This window comes from Venturia canescens, chromosome 9 (assembly GCF_019457755.1).
Source record: "Venturia canescens isolate UGA chromosome 9, ASM1945775v1, whole genome shotgun sequence".
In the NCBI taxonomy this organism is placed as follows: Eukaryota; Metazoa; Arthropoda; class Insecta; order Hymenoptera; family Ichneumonidae; genus Venturia; species Venturia canescens.
The window spans coordinates 18,665,261-18,685,270 of record NC_057429.1 but is presented as its reverse complement, the minus strand read 5'-3'; the positions used below and the strand labels follow the sequence as shown (position 1 = coordinate 18,685,270).

At 42.2% G+C, this 20,010-nt stretch overlaps 3 protein-coding genes, 1 long non-coding RNA gene and 1 other non-coding gene across 12 annotated transcripts in view; 2 read left to right on the top strand and 3 right to left on the bottom strand.

Annotated features, from left to right (window-relative positions):
• The window catches only part of LOC122415745 (echinoderm microtubule-associated protein-like 2), a 34,487-nt gene extending 27,312 nt beyond the window's left edge, over positions 1-7,175 (bottom strand). The window contains exons 1-2 of one of the 3 annotated variants that reach the window (XM_043428171.1): positions 4,024-4,035; positions 3,621-3,681 (exon numbers count right to left, since the gene is read on the bottom strand). The gene's annotated coding sequence lies outside the window, so the exon portion shown is untranslated. Of the gene's footprint in view, positions 1-3,620; positions 3,682-4,023; positions 4,036-4,570; positions 5,088-6,682 lie in introns of those variants that run through there. The other 2 variants (XM_043428170.1, XM_043428169.1) reach the window with 2 other exon arrangements.
• Positions 1-16,509, top strand: part of LOC122415763 (uncharacterized) — a 117,569-nt gene extending 101,060 nt beyond the window's left edge. For 3 of the 5 annotated variants that reach the window (XR_006261969.1, XR_006261972.1, XR_006261971.1), the window contains 2 exons: positions 15,290-15,641; positions 15,868-16,380. This is a non-coding gene — a long non-coding RNA (uncharacterized lncRNA). The other 2 variants (XR_006261970.1, XR_006261968.1) reach the window with 2 other exon arrangements.
• TRNAS-CGA (transfer RNA serine (anticodon CGA)) lies at positions 7,623-7,704 on the top strand. Its single transcript has one exon. It is a non-coding gene; the product is annotated as a tRNA-Ser (tRNA).
• On the bottom strand, positions 8,185-11,903 carry LOC122415761 (MD-2-related lipid-recognition protein-like). The gene is made up of 4 exons (XM_043428205.1): positions 11,745-11,903; positions 11,120-11,245; positions 10,655-10,824; positions 8,185-8,364 (listed from the first exon to the last, which is right to left on the bottom strand). Exons 1-4 carry the CDS (start codon positions 11,851-11,853, stop codon positions 8,281-8,283), a joined length of 489 nt encoding a protein of 162 aa, XP_043284140.1. The 5' UTR covers positions 11,854-11,903; the 3' UTR covers positions 8,185-8,280.
• The window catches only part of LOC122415741 (PH domain-containing protein DDB_G0275795-like), a 36,735-nt gene continuing 32,258 nt past the window's right edge, over positions 15,534-20,010 (bottom strand). For both annotated transcript variants that reach the window (XM_043428158.1, XM_043428157.1), the window contains 9 exons: positions 19,279-19,589; positions 17,970-19,194; positions 17,677-17,857; positions 17,325-17,455; positions 16,775-16,923; positions 16,459-16,638; positions 16,247-16,351; positions 15,933-16,133; positions 15,534-15,695 (listed from right to left, as the gene is read on the bottom strand). In XM_043428158.1, the coding sequence (XP_043284093.1) occupies positions 15,534-15,695; positions 15,933-16,133; positions 16,247-16,351; positions 16,459-16,638; positions 16,775-16,923; positions 17,325-17,455; positions 17,677-17,857; positions 17,970-19,194; positions 19,279-19,589 (2,645 nt within the window). The remainder of the gene's footprint in view (positions 15,696-15,932; positions 16,134-16,246; positions 16,352-16,458; positions 16,639-16,774; positions 16,924-17,324; positions 17,456-17,676; positions 17,858-17,969; positions 19,195-19,278; positions 19,590-20,010) is intronic.

Below are 20,010 nucleotides of genomic sequence, written 5' to 3'. Positions count from 1 at the left end.
TAATCATTGAAACGATATCGAACCCTGTCATAATCACAGAGGTTTTGATATCCGTCCTGATACTCGTATGTCGAGGCGCACATCGAGCACACCGATCCGTCCCGAAAGGCCTTTTCATCGAGGAATTAAGGGGCGGGAGGGACTCCCTCGTTATGTACTTTTACCTCTCTCGTGGTCGCCCACAAAAGTGGGTCATGGCTTGCAAAATCGTTCAGCATCGAACATAAATATACCCGTGTGTATATAAAACAGAGAAATTCGTCACGAGACGCAATCCCCGATGACTGTCTACTCCGCAGATCCATATTGCATGTGCGTATGCTTCGTGCATGCGTGACTTGCAAAAACGGAGTTTGAGATCGAGCGAGATTTAGATACGAGTCGCAGAGTGGAAAAGAAAGGTGAGCATCGTCACGACGGATCATTTGTCGCTTATTTTGTTTTTCACGAAGCTCGTCAGAGCGTGACAAAAGTCGTCCTGCGACCGAGTGGCTCTGGTCGACCATTTTTTTCTCTCCCACTTTTTCCGGCACCGAAGAGCCCAGTTTATTCGTAATTTCCTAAATTTTCAAATGATTTTCACGCGAGTGAACTTTACGGTGGGAAATCGCTGAATTTTTTCGAAAATAAATGCGTCCGGAGAAAATCCGGCAGCTCAAAACTGCACCGATTTAGCATCGGTGCGTGCAATAAATTGGCATGGAGCACTCGTCGAATGCGCCTGTCGTCGTCGTTTCCTCGGGAACCCCCCGGAGCATTCCAATCGCGTACCAACTCCCCTCGCTGTGTGTGATTAGAAAACTGCTAAAGCGATGACGCTGTCTCGCGCGCGGTAGCGACAAGAGAGCGTGGCGAACTCTCGACGACGTAAGAGCAAAGAAATAAAAAAACTCAACGGAGAGTCCTTCTCCCACGTTTTATTTAGCGCTGAGTTGACTGTAAACCTCCACCGTACCACCTTGAATTATCATCAGCGTTTTATTGCCTCGTGTTATTATCAACCGGTATTTTCTCGCACTTTATACGCCGTTGCTCGCTGGCACATCCTCAACTCTTGTTTTTACTTTTCATTCGCGCGTTAGACGCGACATTTTTTCAAAACAATGCTCAACTGTTTGTAAACGTGGTTTTTAGCAAATGTCAAATTCCTCGATGCCTCGGCCGTCGTTCCTCGAACCGAGTTTCATTTTTCCAACGTTCAATTCTTCGTGTGTTCATTTATTATGAACTGCCTGAAAATCCAGTTTGAAAAAACAAAGCGTGATCAGTTTTTCAGGAATTCTTTTCGCGACACTCGATCGAATATTCGGTCTTCGTTGTCGCAGTGGCCGAGTGATCGAAGGTTGGATGGATTCCCCAGAAGAATGTGCAGCAGCAAACCTTTGAGAAGAGTGTTGAAAATTTCGAGCGAAAATTGCTCGCCGAGCGGAAGCGATCGCGTCCGTTGATCACTAAAATTCTGCCGCCCGGTCGCGTCGTTGATTAAAACAACTCGGAAAAAAGGAAATGTGACGGGATGCGCGAAAGAAATAAAAAGAAAGGCTGCATTCGTCGGAGTCGCGGAACTTGCAGAAACCTGCTTTGCCACTGTTCCGTTTCGGTAAATGTTACCGGCGAGAAAAGGTGGAGGAGGAGGTGGACAAGGAGGAGGTCAGTCAACTGCAACGCGCGCACTCACGCGGCCGCTCGTACAGTCGCCGGTTTGCGTTACAACGCGTTCTGCATTTGCATCCTCACGGGCGTAGGATTCGAGTGTATTCGACGTGAAATTCAACATGCTAGAGGAAATCCGACCGATATTATCCCTCACGTTGGTGGAATTCCAATCGGTCAAGTCACCATATTTCTCTCCTTGTTTGGAACCTTTTCGAAGTTGTTACAGCGTTCCGGACTTCGGATTACGAGTCTCTTTCGCCGCGGCGTGAAACAAATCGTTTTCGACGAAAATTGTCGTTTCAGTTGAAAATAATTCTCTGGGTTCGTTCGTTACGTCCAAAAATAAAATTCTCAATTAAGAGGCGCAAGTGACACGCAGTTTTCTCGACTTTTTCAAACTTTTTGTAACTTTATCGAACTCCGTTGACGTGTGATTATTATTGGAACGAGAGCCTCGCTGGTGCGGTGAAATTTCAGCGACGTTTCTCTCCACGTTTGGAGCCTGTCAAAAAATGATACTTTACGGTTCGAGCCTCGAGTTTCGTCGAGTTCAAACGCTCGTTCCATTCCACCATTTGGGAGAATCGATGGTGGGCTGGGTTTCAGGTTTCGCAGTCGAAAGTACCGTTTTTCGAAACGCACAATATTTTGATCCCGAGGAAATGTCGATGCTGTCGAAAGCACTCGAAAAAATTCCTCACTCTTCGTCCAAGGCGCGGCCTCCTCGAAGGATCGAGGATCTGGACGAAAGTCGTAAGAATCTTTCGAGGGAAATGAGCGAAACCGAAACCTCGAACGAAAGGCGATTTCAAATTACCCGGAAACTTCGAATCGCACGCGCTCTCAAATCCACGCGAAACGGGAAGCACTCGCGGCAGTGAAATTTGAGCTTTACCGAGAAAAATATTTCCCAGTTTTCAATCCAATTGTCTCCCAACTCGAGTTCAAACGATTCGCCATAGCAGAGCTCGTGAAAAAATCCGGACCTATTGACACTTCGGTCAGCACATTGGAATAGGAACACGAGGGAGTTGAAGAGAGAATGATTGGAACGCAAATCGCAGAATGCGTCAAAAGCTCGGGCAAATTACGTCCGAGGAGCCGTTCGAGGAGGCATTCGCGTAAATAGAAATAGACGTGAGTAGTCGTCGCGATGCATACACTGACGTGGAGATAAGAATGCTCATTATCGCCGTTTCCTCGTGACGACAATAGGTGAAGAGATCGGGCGCGCTGGGTGGAAGCACAGAGGAGGCTAAGCAAGAGAAAAAACGTATAGTCGTGCCTGGAGCACGTACACTATTCATCCAGGAAAGAAGAAACGGGAGAGGAGCGAAGAACGAAGAGAAAAGATCTTCTCGTGTTGTTGCACACGGGAAGATCGAAAAGGGGGAAAGATCTCCTTTGCTCGCGAGTGTCTATATAGAAACAGCGTGTGTAGCGTCGTCACGGTTATCGCGGTTCCGTGGGAACGGAACTCGGGAACGTGACCTCCTACGCCATGCTGATATGTGCTCTATACATGTATTCATTACGAAATTTCCTTCTTCTTTTTCTCTCCATTCGAAGAAACAAAAAACGGTAACGTTTTCGATTCATTTCGGTTGCTAAAAATTCCGACTGAGGCTATCGAAAGGCTGCTTAAAAAACGTTACTCGAATCGTGATCGATAAACCCAGGAGCCAAGCTTCAGGCATTTTTAATGGATACCGGGTTCTCTGATCAAAAAACTCGGGATCGATGCCAAAAAAAAAAAAGAAAAAACGAAATCTAGGGACAGGGGATCGACCCATTTGCGTTGATCTCCTGGACCGAGTTTTTCTCGACACTTTCATCTCGTTCTGAAAGATTAATTTGTTTTATTCATTTGTAAGCTTCATACTTTCCAGCTGTTTAAACAATGAACTTTTAATTGAAGTTCAAAAAGTTCTTATTAAAGTTAATTAACGAAAAGAAACGATTACCTGTTTCGTTGATTTCCGAGATAAAATGGCGGAAGATAAAAACGAAAAACTGCGAGCTTTTCTGCACGTTTTCAATAGAACGGGTCGAGATTTTCGTTAAGGCATAAACGTATCCTGATAAGAAACGTTCTGACGAAACGCAAGACAGTGGAGGTCGTTACAAATTGCGAGGAAAAAGGATTCGTCGAAATTAGTACGAACAGGGCGCTAGCAACTCGATCGTTTTTTCCCTGTAATATTTGAAACCTTATCACAGGCCACTGTTTTGGAATTGTAATAAAATTTTTTACGGAAACGAAAAAAAAATGAGTCATCCTGCTGTTGGCACGTGCAATGACGCGAGCCCATAAATATTAAATTTTCATTCGTTAGTATTTTAGAAAGTCTGAAAATATTAAATCACCCTTTCGATGGCTTATTTATTACTGCGAGACATCGAGAGCAGTGAGAGTGTCAGACAATCACTTCGGTCGAAAATAACATCGCGAATACTCGAATGTTTCGATTGTACCGCGATTACGTCGTGCGAGTAATCGGATATTTGAAACATTCGACCATGAACGCCCGATGCTCGATAATATTTACATGCCCTCGACAAGCCAATCGACAGACTTTGAACTATTCATCCGACTCTCAAACGACCGGAAAAAAAATGGAGATTTAAATATATTTAAATAAAATCGAAGCTCTTCTCGTAATTTGCAATAAAATGCGATCGGATTGAACGAAACTCTCATAAAATGTGGGCAAATGAGTACTGATTCGAAATAACGAAAATGTTGCACGTTATTTTGGCTTTCCGATGTTTGACGGATGGACGACGAGGTAAAACAATAATCGGCCCAAACATTGGTGCTAAAATAAGTCATAAAATCTTGTATTACTTTCACATCCCTACAGAGTAACTTTGTAACTACTTTTATGAGTACTTGAAAGCGGAATGTACGCACCGGAAATCCGTAAGGCCACTTCCCGCAGTAAAAATTGCTCTTCGAAGTAAAAAAGAAACGGATATTCGTGTCGTGAAGAAGTGTAAGCCCGGGCGATGGGTTTTCGGATGAAAAACTTCACTCGGATCGGCGCGCGCTGATAATTGGACGAAATTATCGAATCCCGGGAGAGACGAAGTTCCTCGAGGAAAAAGAAACGGCGAAAAATAGTCTAGACCCCCGGCGTTCTCGGTTCCGGAAGTCGAAGCGTCGTTTTCGCGATATTGGACACAAAATCAAATCTAAATCGTTGTTTATTCGATCGAATGAAAAACCATTAAAAAATGTGCTTTTCCTGCTTGTACGAGATTAAAAACTCGAATATTTATCGGGGGATTCTAAACTCGATTATTCGCCATTTAAATTTCGAGCAAGTGCGAAATTGGGACCGAATTTTCGACGAACGTCGACGAGACACCGACGTGACTGGCGGAGAGTCGCGAGGTGTACCGCGCGCTCGAAACCCCAGCCAGGTACTGTCGAGGCCAACAGGTGAGCCGTGCCAACTGTTCGGGCCCCAGTAACGTAGCGAGAAACTCTTACCGGGTATCTTTTAATCTACGGACATAAATGTGTGAGCGTTCGTACCTGAACACGCACCAAACCGTAGAAGCTCCAAAGAACTTTTGGTCACCACAGAAAAAGTGAAGAATATCCTTCTTAAATCCATCCAATATTCATTTCGTTCGTTGAATACGAATTTTTTAATTGCCTCGTTAATCCACACACGTACGTTGCCCGACATATTCAAATTGCAGTCCTACATCACGCCGATGGGAAATAAGCTCGTTAAACACATAGAAAAAAAACTGTTTTTTTTTCACGATTACTCTTCCGTGGGCGTGTTGCTCTTCATTTTGTTTTGTCACGAAAATCCAATTTTTACGAAGAACTTCGATAATGAAATTAAGTAGAATTCACGAGTTCGAAGTGGGCCATTTTTTGTCGTTTCGATATTTTAATAGATTTAATTTTTATTGAATTTTTTTTCAATTTTATTTCATTTTAATCAAATTTTGAAGAAATTCGGTAAAACAATAAAATAAAGTGAGAATAATGTCAAAATTTGATAGAAATAAAGCTAGAAATATCGAAGTACTGTGCAACAGCGAACGAATGAAGCAAAACGGGGAATTTGAAAATCAAAACTACGCGATAAACTTCGCTGAATATATTCGCTTTCAAAGAATTGTGTTGATTTAAATTTCAAACTGAGCCAAAGGTTCGACCCTGAAAGATCGATTTTATTTTGTATTTCACGAAAGAAGTTCACTCTTAAGCGTTAACTTCTGGAGGAATATTCTATCCCAGGATCTTGTGAAAATTACTCGTAACTGAGAACAATTAAAACCGATGACGATCCTCGGTGAAGTTGCAAGAGATCTTCTGTCCCAACAGTGTCGTATTCGCAGCCGTTAAAAAACGGTGAACTTTCAGAGCCACGAAAATTTTACACGTACTGGAAAGCATAAAAAAAAAGTAATTTTGTGAGTGAGTAATTGCTCGGTTTTTCCAAATAAAAAATTTACTTTTTACACTCGAATCTTTCGGTGTCGAATATCCCAGTTTTTCTATCTTATCGAGTGTCGATAACACGAACTCGTCGAAATACTCCTCGCTAGTGCGCAGCCATCTGTCGATCGTCCGAAGAAACTCTAGCTTAAAGACAAAGCGATAACACTCGCAAAACGCACAAACGGCTCACGGTGCCGATATTTTGAATCCCTTTTTCATATTGTTGAGAAACTTGTTGTTTTTCTATTTCCTGATCGAATCAAGCCTCAGTTTTCAATCTGCCGTATCTCTGGACCGTGTGAAAAAGTCATTTGAACGAGAAGAATGAAAGTCTCGTTGGAACTGTTCGATTGTGTGATAAAATCGTTGCGAGTTGAATCGTATGTGGGTCACGTGAGAGACGTAACCCCTTGCTTCCTTTTGTACTTTTATATATTTCTATATATACATATAAATCTGAAGGTTTTTATTGTTTGTGTTTGTGTTTTTTTTTTATCTGACAGCTCGACTGCCAGCGTACTTTCTTCCGTTGAAAGGACCGAACGTAAACATATTTACCTTCCCCTTTCCCAGTCGGAGAGCGAGTCACTTCCGCTCGCTTTATTCTTCGTGTGATGCTCGAAACACGTGACTTAAATTCCAAACCCCCAATTATCGTACTAAACAACAGTGCACGTCTCTCAGTAATCTAAACGAAAGTCGTGGTCCTTTGTGTGCTTTTTCTCTTCAATTTCGAACGCTACTACTTTTTTTATGCTTTGGATTTTTATGTTTTTCGAAAATTTGTATGCTTCCTTTGTAGCTGCTCAGTCTTTGCGATTTTTCAATATTTTTCATACACTTTTAGGACTAATTTCTCATGTGAGTCAATTCTTTCAATTGTAGTGGCGTAATATTTTCTTTAATCTTTGTTTACACAGAAGCGAAATTCCTTATTTATACGTATATACACTCGATTTATATTTTGAGTAACACTTTATTGATATTTTTAGTAAAACAAACTTCGGACAGGTATGCCCTCGCGATTTTCAGTGTCCACCGACAGCCCGATGGTGAGCACACGACGCCTTATCGCCGACTAACGCCTTCTCTCCCTTTCGCCCCTTCCATTTTGCGTCTCGATAGCCCCGGTTGTTTACACCTCGGGCGTTCCAAAATTCTTGGAATCCCCCACCCGAAAGCCGGGCCTTTTGGCGTGAGTATTGGCTCCGCAATGGAGTTTGCGAGTCAGTAGAAATCGTTGGCATTCCATTTTCCTCGGGGTTCTGTTAATTTTATTACAATTTTTTTCCGCTCAAAGAATCGAAAAGGCTTTTCAAAAAATGCTACTAAATTGTTGCAGTTTTTCATAACTTTATCTTTTCGATTTTTACCTTCCGATTCACACGAAATCGTAAAAATCACAAATTTGGGAAAATTCTTTCCGATAAGTTTGTAAAAATTGTGAGAAAAAAAATTTCTTTTCAAATATTTGCAAATATGGCTTGCCGTCACACGAGCTGCGGTGTCCGAGTGGTTAAGGAGTTGGACTCGAAATCCAATGGGCTCTGCCCGCACAGGTTCGAATCCTGTCCGCAGCGGATTTTTTTATTTTGTTAATACGTTCAAAAAAAGGGGGGCCTGAAAACGGTCGATCAATTTTTCGATTCGCTTTACTTAATTTCAAAATTAGTCAAATGATTGTAGAATTTTGAGCGTTTTATCGTCGTCTTCCAATCCGACAATATTTTGCGTTGCATAATCGGTGTCAATTTTTTTATTACGAAATAAAACATTCCCTGATCCGTTCAATAAACTTGGATGCTGAAGATTGATCGTTTTTGATTTCCACTGATTTTGTAAATTCGTCAGAAATACCGTCGAACTACCCGGAACAAAAAATCGTTTTTATTCCGTTTTTGAGTGAAAATTTCAATTGTAAAAGTCCATTAAGGCGATTGGCCGAGATAAATATTTGGAAGGAGAATCATTGAAATAAAACTTTATGAATTTTTTTGAAAATGTGCGAATATTTTCGATCTGATTCATGAAAACGTGGGGGAGAATGAATACACGATGAATACGTGCCAGCAAACATAAAAATTTTATTGAACATTGTCGGAAATCTTAGGGCACAAAACATTTCCCTACAATAAAGAAAAAACGTGGTTTTTTTTTTATTTGTGAATTTTAATTTGGAAGATGAAGCAGCACTGTTGTTCGTCGGGGCTAACAATCGCCCACTTGACGTCGTAAGTTCTCTGAAAAAAAAATTTTTTTTTAAAAGCTATTTTATATAGATGCGGGGAAAAATGGTTTGCCAAGCAATTTTGCAATGGACGAACAGAAATTATTTCTAATCGCAAAAAATCAGGGAACGAAGAGCTCCAATTGATTCGAGCTTTTTAATCGACGCAAGCATTTCGTAACTTCTTAAGGGGGAATATCAGTGTGGAAAAAAGAGCTTGGGCCCAAAAGAGCTTCTGTATAAACGCATTTTTCTCGGAGCCATGTTTTTTGACCTGGTTGACAGCCCAACTCTGTCAAATTTTGTCCAACCGACTTCGCATCGTCGCATCGTACATTTTTTTAAAACTGTTTACTTTTTTTATTAACAATTTACTGCAAAATTTTTGTGTAAAACGCGATTTTTTCTTTTCAATGGCCGCCATTTTTTTCTAATCAAAATTTTCAAATTTCCCACGATGCTGCGATACCTATACTATTATAATTTAATCATCTTTTTCAATTTTTCATTTCGGATGCTCGCTGTGGCACTCGTGCTGTCAAACGTCGCGGAGTCTTTTTTTCAGACGCCATTTTGCGGCCGCATCTCCGCTTAATAAAATGTACTAAACATTAGAAAAAAAATTCCTCGTATACTTCATTACTTCAATATTCAATACACCAAATTTCAAATAATTTGATCGAGCCTTTGTAAAAGAAGAAAATTCCCAAAAAATACCTCATTTTCCAGCCTCTCACGCTCATATTCCCCCTTAATGGCTCGTCTTCAGACGAAGATTTTCTTCTCGAATGTCTTTGTATCGCGCGTAGACGTATTTATTACATACGTACAGTATTATTATCGAGCATTCTACACCGTTTGATTGACGGTGATTTATCAATTAACGGAGGGCGCCGACCTTGTAACACTTCTCATTTTATGCACGCTCTTATGTGCGCTTCCTTCTTTTCACTGTTAATTAATATTGAAGAACTCTCATCAAGGCTGACGTATACACGAGGCTTTGAAGTTTCCATTTGTCGAGTTAACTACACACGAGCTTTCGCAATTACGAATTACGAGAGTTTACTTATCTTCGTCGCAGTGATGGCAAGTTTTAAAAAGAAATTGGTTTATGGATATCGGCGTATCGAAGCCAGTGGAGATACTGCATTTGTTATATCGACGTTGTTATACGAGTTCGCATAATTATGTACACATGTGGTTGGTCAAAATCTCCAGAAATCGTCAGCAAAAAGTGACTTTCGAAGCAACGTTGCCAATGGGCTCGAGAATTTTATCACGAGAAATCGAAGGAAGGCAGAAATTGAAAAATTCTGATGATTTTATATGAATGTGATGAAAATAGTGAATTTTTGAAAAATATACTTTCACGAAATCGAAAATCGAGTAAAACTTCGAGTACGACGGTCAATTTTTTTTTTTTTTTCAATTTTTTGGTTCATAATTTTTTTTCTTATTTTCTGGATCTTAATCCTTTTGATCACAATTTATTTTTTTAATGTTTTGTCTTTGTATTTTTTGTGGTTGGAATTTTGCGTCCAGGTTTTCTCCTTTTGTAATTTTTTTTGTTCGTAAATCGATGTGCTTGGCAACTTTTGCATTTATTTGTCAACGTTTTGTTTATTCTTGATGAAACCATTGATTTCCATAATTTTAGAGGTAACTGCCCAAAGGTATTAAAATACTCTGATGAGAGTGCTTTCCAATATGATCGATTGCTACGTAAAATGGAAAGCTTATTTGATCAAGTCGAGTTTATCATTTCTGCCAAATTGCTTTTTACAACGTATAAAAAGTTTTGTGTGCACAAGCTGCGATTTACACCCTGTCGACTCAACATAAATCTTCCTTAAAGCTAATCCAACGTAAGCTCAGCTTAATTATGCTAATCTCTCGGGGAATCTCTTGCTTCGTAATTGTCTGGAAAACGCCGTGCAGTATTTAAAATCATATGGAAAGTTTCGGGTGCCCGAAGAAAAATGGTTTTGGTACATTCGAACGTACTTTTCATAAATTCAAGTGACGTTCTTTTTATTTCGTACGAAACTCAATTTATCAAAGTCATTTGGATTTTTACTCCACAAACGATTACGTTGCCACGTAAAAAAGTTTATCCCTCCAAACTGATTTTCCACTCCATTCAAACACACACACACACACGCGCGAATCGTGATTTCTGTAATGAAAATAAAAAGCTTTTCTTCCCATTTCAGAATCCGATTACTAACGAATGGCATTTTTGTCGATAAAAAATGACTCTTGTCGATGAAAAATGAAAAATCATCTACGAGAGTACTCACCACTGGGTACTTCTTGGAAATCGGGAATTCCTGGTGATAAGTTTGCACCTGACCAGGGGTTACGGGACAGCTCGTGCCCAGACAAGCGTTAGCTTCCATGCCCATAAAAGGCACTTCCATTACGGAGTTTACCCAAAAAGCTCTCCCCTCGAGAGCCGGGGCCGCGAAATCTGCGAATAATAATAATAAACGATAGTTTTTCAACGAAAGTTTGGATCAAGCATTGTCATGTAAAAAGCAGAATAATCATTGACTCGAAATGAATAAATCTGTAAACACGATTCATTGAAATCGTAGTCTCAAAGCGTTGAGTGATCGAATCTCTCCATAATTTGACCCCACGTGCGGACCAGTGTCACGCAATTCCGTGCAAAACTTCAAAGCTCTCTTAACTAATTCAGAACGAAGAGCAAACGCGCAATTCTGGGGTTTGAGAACTCGTCGATCATTCGAGACGATACTCACTGGCGACGTAGTCGAATTCGAGGGAAGCGTTGATGCCACGTTTGAAACGACACGGTTTGCCCTGGCTGGCTTCCTTGCAGGGGTTAATACGGACCTCGTTGATGGTGCAGTTGACCGGAGCTTGAGCTGTGGATTCCATCAATTTTATTAGAACGTTTATTCTCACCTGGCGAACATGCCCTACCCTCAATGCACCCATTTTTCTCTGACCAAAAACCTAAAAGGGGTCCAAGCTTCAAAGTAATCTTTTCAATAACTCTTTCGAGCTCAAATTCATTCCAAGACACTGAACTTCCTTTGTCAAACAATAATCATGGAATCAGCTAAATAATGGGGACTCCCGAGTCCCAAGAGTTTTCCAGTAAAACTTTTCTTGGTCCATGCCTCGAGTGAGCTCCGATTATAAAAGCGATGGACAGTCCCACAGAAGATTTGTCATGAAAAATCGATGCTCAGCCCCGAAGATTAAAAATTCAGTGAAAACACTGACGCAGCACTCGGAAAAGAGTGATTCGTCGTTGTAAAAAAATAAATGAAAACGAATAGAATGAAAAAAATTATTATCCGGATTCAAAGCGACCGAGCAGCGTGCATTTCTCACGTTCTTCGATACTGCAATACTTACGATCTTCCACAGGGCACGGTCTGAAGGGCACAACGTCGGCGTGGACGAGCGAGAAGATCGAAACGAAAAGGACGCCGATGAAGGCAACTTCGCGAGCGAAACCCGACATTCTCGTCGAAGAGTTTGAAACGGAGTGGACGAAATCGTACGCGGTACTCGGTGTCGTATGGCCTGATAAAAAGAAGCCTGGGAGGGGGCATGGGTCAATTGAGATAGTATCTCGTGCTCGTCACAAATGTACATTCAGCCCCACGCGCATTTCGAGTCTCTCTCTCGCGCGGTCACGGCTTCACGCGTCTTTTTATGCACTATCTTTCTCAAACGAACGATTTAACGTTGCGTTACTGAATCCACGAATCTCCTATTACATTAGCAAATCGAAGGGGATCGTTATTGTGCGTGAGGGAATACTATTTAATAATAAACTTCCGGCTGTACCAACTGCGCATGATTTTTCGTCTCGAACGCGCAAAATACGCGTCTCCGTTTCGCGCGTTGCGGAGAACACTTAAATGATTCACAGCTTATCTTCGTTACGCTTCTCGAGACGCCGTGCAGTTTTTTCTACTGCGTTGATGTTTGCATCGTTCGAACGCTCAACGATACACTTTCTTTTGCTCGGCACAGTCCGACGAGCATTTCTATCGTTGAACTTCGAAAATTGAGGAGCAACGAATGCTTTTCGTCGAGTTGCAGTGACACGAGTGTCGGCAGGATTTCCATTCGTTAAACACGATTGAAAGCGATTAACAGCAAAGTTTCTCAAATTATTTGTGACCGAGTTGTTTCCAATGTATTCGTAACCTCGATTATTTGCTAGACTCCAATTTCCTGGAGGCTTATCAGGAGGAGGGGCGAGGAAAAAATCTTTAACCCGAATATCGTAAAAGATAAAACTTGGATGTGGCATTTTTGGAATTTCGAAATTCCAAATTCGTGGAAAGCCGATTTTATCAGAGGCAACAAAGCCCCATTTTTCGACACATTTATCCGTTCAGAATTCGAGTCCAAAGGCCAAATTGAAGACACGAGAACGAGTTAATTCAGATGATCGAAATAAATATTTAGAATCGGGAATGTATTCGAAAAAAATCTTATCCGATAAAGTGGAACTATTTGCTAATGCGCACAACATCGACGCACGCGTGTGCTTACATTCGAAGCTTTGAACTGTATCGAAAAAGGCAGTGAATTCGTTCGAATGTTGCAAACTTTTCCTGGTATCGTGAGAAGCCTTTAAATCGTAATGAGATATCGCAGTTTTCTTGGAAGATAGAAGTGTGGGATCTTTGACCCTAAAAGCTTGAGCCAGCTGCGTTTACAATGTTACAGTGGTCGAATGGGCATGATTCATCAGCCCTGAAAATCAGCGATTGGCTTCTGGACGTCCCGTCGTCATTTTCATTTATTTTATTAATCTCGCGCCAGCTCACATTGGCATGTTTCTTGCTAGAGATAAAGAAATCTCGGTCGCTCCAAATATTTCATCTGAATGAAGATCCGAGCGCGCGGGAGGGTCAGAGAAAAAACTTGACTCATCCGGGCGAGGTCCAGCCTCACGAGCTCGCGTATTCGCTCATCAAACACACGAGACGGATAGAAAAAAATAATTGGGCACAATTGTTAAATTGTGCATTTCCTCATGAAACTGTATGGACCTCGCGACGACGAGGATCGAATTCTAAGAAGCAAACGCCCGAAAGTCTGTTGCTAGACGTCGTTCCGAGCTCGCCTTTCCAGACTTGCATCCTCAATTGACTTTTGCTCGAATTATTTTCGGGATAAAAATCAGCGAACAGTGCCATTATTTTGTGGCCAATCGCAGCACTCGAAAAAGTTATGAGAGAGTCCAAAATCGTGGAAAACTGACGAATTCGTTTGCACTAATTTTATGATTTTATTGAAATAATTAAGCGACGAGCATTTCAGTCAAAAAGATCCTGACTACATTTGAAAAACAGCAAAATTTTCGATCCTTTTCCAGTTACGGAAGATCAACGAAGCAATTGCGCCACAATGCTTTTCCCCATCCGACGCGAAGTAGAAAGAGAGAGAGAGAGAAACGTTTCTAATTCGTCACGTCAACAGATGAGGCTCCGTTACTTAGAGCTTGCGCATCATGAAAATGGATAGCCGTACGTACCACGTGCGTAATCTACGTAACGATCATTCAATTGAAAACGTCGCGGTTCGTTGTCTACTGGTCGCGATCGACTCAAGAAACTTTCGATAAAACTTCGTCGCGAGAAATTCTTTCGTTACGCTCGTTAATTCCTCGCTCTTTCCTTTTTTCTCAGCGAAGAAAATGGGCTTTTCTTTGAGTCGTAAATAAAGGCAAATTTCTTCGTGAACTTTTCGCAACGAGATTATCGTACTTTCTTTCCGTGAACTGTTATTTCTTTTCTTAATTCGAGCGCGAGTCTCATTGAGGGGAAAAAAACTCTGAGAAATTCTTATCAAGCACACTGTTCAAGTGTTGTTTCAGAGCTCTTCGGATAGCAACGTCTTGGGGGATACAGTTGATAACGAAACTCGTTGTTTTGTCGCTGATAAAAGGGCCAAAAGCATCGCGCACCCCTTTTTTCCAACAGATCGAGCTCCATTGGAAAGTAAATTGTTGGAAAAGATGAAAAATCTTGAAAATTCGAACGTTCTTGAACCGTTTATTAAATACGTAAGATCAACAACGCAACTATACATATAAAGTTAATAATCTCTAGTTCTTATGAACATTAAAAAACCAAAATACAATTATTTCATGTTTCTGTACTAAAATAATGTAAATAAAACAGTAATTTTAATAATACTAACGATTAAATCGATATTAAAATGGTTAATAAAGTATACGAATTATTGTTAATGCTGTACAAAGATAAAATTTAATGTAATTGAAGACTGAGAGTCGGATAACATTTTTGTTGTTGTATTTGTCCGGAAATATATCGATTGCTGGCAACGGAAACGAAGAAAAAATTTGATTAACCTGTCCTTCTCCACTGATTCGTTGTTTTCACGACAGTTTTACTTTGCCAGGCTAAAAATATTTGTTAAAGAAAAAAAGAAGCCAAAGTTCTCGTACAATACGGGGGGAGAACGGATAATCGATTCTTTGGTACCTATCGCGACGTCGAGACGACAGACTCGTTCGGAGTCTTCGTCGCAGAGTCTCTTTGGCAAACAGTGTGTTTTCATTTATTTATTTATTTACTCTCTTTCATTTAGTTACGTTTTTATTCCGATTTCACGAGTTCTCATTCGATTTATTGTTTCCGTCCTCATTTAAACACAAAACAAACATTTTCCCCAAGATCTTCGGTACTCTCTCGATTTGATTTACCGTCGAACGTGTCGATTCGTAGGTCTACATAAATAATTTTAAATTACGTTTTAAGGTACGGTCTCTAAAGCAATTAATACGAAGATTTTTTATAAATAATTTACCTGCTAATAAAGTCTCGAGTATTCTACGCTCGCTAATCTTAGCTGCGTTAAACATTTTTAACGCTTCCTACTTATCGATTTTGTTGGAAATTCTATGTTTCCAGATCCAAAAGAATTTGCCAATTCTGAACGGTGCGATGTTCATTGAAAGATCTGCACTTCGGTTCTCTTGATTGTTTGTACTGAATATTAAAACTGGTTTATTATCACTAAAGGATGAATATCAAAACGGAAATTGCTGGGATTCAATGAGTCGGTTGAATGGAAATAATTTAACAAATTCTTATCGAGTTTACAACGGGTTCCTGAACTCTGGGTTCAAATCTCTCGACTACGATGTGTCATCGATCAAACGACGTAAACTGGATCTTTGCAAACGGATATTCTCGCCTCTTGCAGAATCCTCAATCTGGGACCAAGGGGAACGCCCATCTTTTGGAGTCTCTCTTCACTCAAGTAAGGCAGCTCGACCATCCCAACTTTTTCCTTCTCGAATGCCGTCGCATATTTCTGTATCGATGACAGAAAATGAAACATTAAAATCTTTCAGAACCTCATAAGCTCCCAATGCTTTAGGAACTTTTGAAAAAACATTGAATGCGACAGAAATATCAATTTAGAGAGAATTTTTTTCGGCTTTAAGTTGATTGATGTGACAATAATTTCTGTGATGATTTTTCAGTAAATCCTTCAAGCGACAACCAACTGAACTGTTGTTCAATCAACGGAGTCTAACGAAGTAAATACCTCGTAGCCAAGTTCCCTCAGAAAAAGTCGTATGAGCGGTGGTTCAGTGCCAAAGAACTTGGTCAACTTTTTAACTCTCGAGGGATTCGAAAGTGCGGGAAGCTCCGAATCTTTGATCAACGGTTGAGATTGCGATCTCACCATTGCCATGCTCGTTTGGGTTCTCAGAGCTGCTATTTCCCCTCGGATATTCTCCATTTCCTGTGGAATTAATTACAGTCATGATTCCCAGGAGTTTTCATCATTACCGAGGAAACGAAGCACGAAGCCAGACGCGAGGTGTCATTTAGGAAACGAATAAAAAATCGAATAACCTGAATCATCAGATGCTGAGTCCGCATTTCCGAGGAGAGATGAGCCACTGATCTAGCGAGTGTTACCACGTGAGATTCTAGTCGTTGAAAACGTTTGTTGATACTCTGTAAAAGAAATAAATGATCGATGACAATTCCCCTTCTCAGAGTGTGTCCAGCGAGTCTGTTGGGACTGAAATTCCTTCGAGTTTTTCAATCAGATGCAAATTCACCTTAACATCCTTCGCCTTCTTCATTCGATCGTCGATCACGTGTGACCTTCGCTTGTCATGATGTCTGGCAACGGGCCGGGAAGAGACCGAAGACGTTGGCAGTGAGGACACGGAACCGTAGCTCGCCAGGCCCCTCGCCTTTCGTCTCTTTTTCACGCTGCCCCCAAGTAACTTTAAAACCTGAAACGAAACATTCGATTCATTGAGGATTCATTCTCTCATTCGATCCTTTCCATTTCACGTACATCTGCGATAATAACTACAACTTTTGTTCTTTATCATTTTTCCACGATTTTTGTCACTCTCGTGTACTTGCCTCGCTGTACATATTCTCCAATCCTTCCAATTGCTTTCTAATTGTTCTCGCGTCGTTCGTACTCAAATCGGAGTCACTGCGATCGAGCATCGAGTCCAAGTCAAGGCCGGTCGTTGTCGACGTGAGATCACCAGCTTCGACGCCGAACACTGCAAGCGTAATGAATTTGGTCGAGGTGACTCATCGAGAACAGGTGGCAAAAAATCAAATTCGTATTATCTGGACAGAGGAAAAATTCTGAGTACGAGACAAATTTGAGACGAAATGTATAAAAATGTTAACAAAACACAAAAAGTAAAAACACGAAAATAAATCTGAAAAGTTTTCATGAAAAATTCCAACTTTGATGACAAAAAATCGTTTTTCGATGTTTTTTTTTTATAAAAAACGAATCTTCGTTGTATTTTCACAAAACAATAAAGTCGACACGAAGTCCTCAAGATCAATATTCGACTCGATTTTATTGTTTTGTGAAAATACAACGAAGATACTTTTTCGACAGAACTTTCGAAAAAGCCAGATTCGACGAAACGATTCGCGATTGACTCACGGTGAGAGAATTTTTTGGCAGCATCCTTTTTCGACGTAGAGCTCCCACGATGTTTGGAAACATTTGGAAAATTTCTTTTGTCTCCATTCTTAACGTATTCGCTGTAGTTGGGTTTGGATCCGTAGGGCAAGCTGTTGACACAAAGAACGAAGTAGGAAAAGCGAATAGGTTGGAGTGGCATTCGAGTGGCTCGGGAACAGGGCAACTCGAATACTTGGTTGGCTATAACATTTTCACGAAGGGCGAGCTCCCGTATGAGAACAATGGCATCGAAGGTTTGGACGTTTGCTCAACCCACTCCCACGTGTTTTGTTTGCCTCGTACAACTTCCGGTGATATCGAATATCCTTACCTGGCTGAATATCGATTTCTAGAAGTTCTCGGACTGCCGTGGGGTGAAAGTGGAGGCAAAGGTGGGGTTACCGAGGAAACGCTCTCGGAAAGGGTCGAGTGTGCCATCGCTGGCACGTCCCTGGGCTCGAGAATGCTTCTCAGCTCGGATTCCACGATGTCTACCCACTCCGAATCTTGGCCTGTTGATGAAAGAACGCGCGAGATATTTTAATCAATGGAATACCAGAGGAGGCTGGAAATGGGGATGGGCCAGGGTGGAAAGGGCGCTCAACGAAAGCTGGTTAAACATGCCTGGAGGGTGACTCTGATCCTCCGGAGCGGGTCTCCTTCCGCTGGAATAAACAGCGGAGCCCCTCCCGGAATCGACGTTCGAGGAGCTTTGGCCCGCCTTGTCATAGTCGGACCCGGAGCCCTGATTCTGGAGTTTCAGCCTCGACATTCCGTGCTCCAAATCATCTTTCCTCGTGTCAATCTTCGCGGGGCCATTTCTCTCCTGGAAAGCAGTGTTCTCCAATCTCCTCGCGCTCTCCTCGATCTTCTTGGCCGCCTCGTTCACCTGTCCGAGGTTTTTTTGTCCGAGGACTCTGGAGTTGTCGAGTTCGTTGCTTTCCTTCGCGATCTTCTGCCCGTAACTCGACTCGTGGTCGTTTCGTTTCTGTATTTCCTCGATCTTCCTCTGGACCCCGTTGAGATCCTTCGTCTCCGGGGCTCCCTCGGCCTGGATGTATTCCCCGGCGGAAAGATCCCGCTTCGAGGACCTCGCTTCGTCTCGCCGAATGCCGAAGCTCGTCTCAGGCCTGACATCCTCGTTGTGCTGGCTCTGGGAGCCTTTCCTGCCGAACTCAGGGGGCCTCTCCTCGACGGTGATCTCGTAGCGTTCCTTGGACATCGAGTCGACTTGGATGTTCTTCAACACGTCCTCGTTCTCGAGCGTCCTCCGCGAGTCGCCATTTTTCTCGTCGTCGTAACACAGCTGAGGCTGGGACGCGGCCTTCTCGATGCACTTGGCAGAGTTGCGCCGCTGGAACTCGCTCTCCTGGTTGTTGGCGTCAGTTTTCATGTAAACCTGAGGCCCCCCCGCGTACCTCGATCTGTTTTGAGTGTAATGATAGTAAATCTCCTGGCCGCCGATTCTCACGTCGAGATTCTGTCTCGACGTGCTCGGCAGGTCGATCTGAGATCTCGAGATGGGTTGCCTCGCTTGTTGATACTGCTGGTAGGTAACTCCAATAGGAAAATGCGACTGCTGCTGATTCGTTCTCATGGCGGTTTGGGGGCTCTGCTGACCCACCCCGAGCTGCTGCTGCTGCTGCTGCATTTGCTGGATGAGCTGTCGCTGGTGCATGTTTTGAACGTGCTGCTGTGAAAATCTCGGACTCTGGTGCATTTGATTCTGGTGAATGAGCTGCTGGGGACTCTGATAAGACTGGCTGTTGGTCTGCTGGAGGCTGTTCGGTGGCGGCAGGTTGGCCGGCTGCATGGGCAGCCCGTGCTTGTTCACAGGTGGATTTTGGCTCTGAAATCATTCGGGAAAAGACAAGTGCATAAACACTCTCATCCAAAGGGACTTTCGCGAAGCACTAAATTCGCCACAACTTACTTGGTTCGTCACCGCGGATTGATGCATGTTTTGGTGCATCGATTGCGAGCCTATGCCTCCGGAAGCCTGCACGAGGTATTCCCGATTCGTCGATTGCATCTGCTGCCCACCTGGCCCCGATTGGCCAAAGTTTGTCACTTGCGTTTGATGAACTGTCTGCACTCCACCGGGTGGTGTAATGTGAGTTACGTGGAGCTGAGCACTCTGGCCGGGCAAACTTGGCTGAAGAGCTTGCGAAGACGTTTGAAGCTGGCCGGGCAAAGGGACGTTCTGCTGGGGACTCTGGTAACCGTAGGCCTGCCCGTACTGACCTGAACATTCGTTAACGAACGTCGTTTTATCTACGACGCCTGCAGAGACTCTTTTCAACTGTCGATGGGACTTTTAGTCTTGAGGTCAATTTACTTTGCGACTGAGAACTCGAGAAAAAGCTTGAGGGATGCTCTTGAGATTGAAAAAATCGCATTTTCTTTGATCCTTCACCGAAACTCTCGAATTTTTGTGGTGAACGCCAAGAAAAATTCGAAATTCAACTGTTTTGAGCGCCTCGTAAATATTTCTCGACAGCTCGCGTCACAAAAGATTCTCACAACTTCAAGATTACTCCACTTTCCATGATTTAAAGAACGAAAAACCTGAGCGCACCGAAAGAGACTTTGTATTTTAACGAAACGGTATGAAAGTTCGGGACACGTCTTACATAAGTTTCATTGTTGCTGCAAGATCAATCTA

Coding starts and splice junctions, on each gene's coding strand:
- LOC122415761 (XM_043428205.1), bottom strand. CDS start 11,853: ATGTCGGGTTTCGCTCGCGAAGTTGCCTTCATCGGCGTCCTTTTCGTT. Junction 10,825..11,119: donor CGAATTCGACTACGTCGCCA/GTGAGTATCGTC, acceptor TATTATTCGCAG/ATTTCGCGGCCCCGGCTCTC. Junction 8,365..10,654: donor TTTCCAAGAAGTACCCAGTG/GTGAGTACTCTC, acceptor TTTTTTTTTCAG/AGAACTTACGACGTCAAGTG.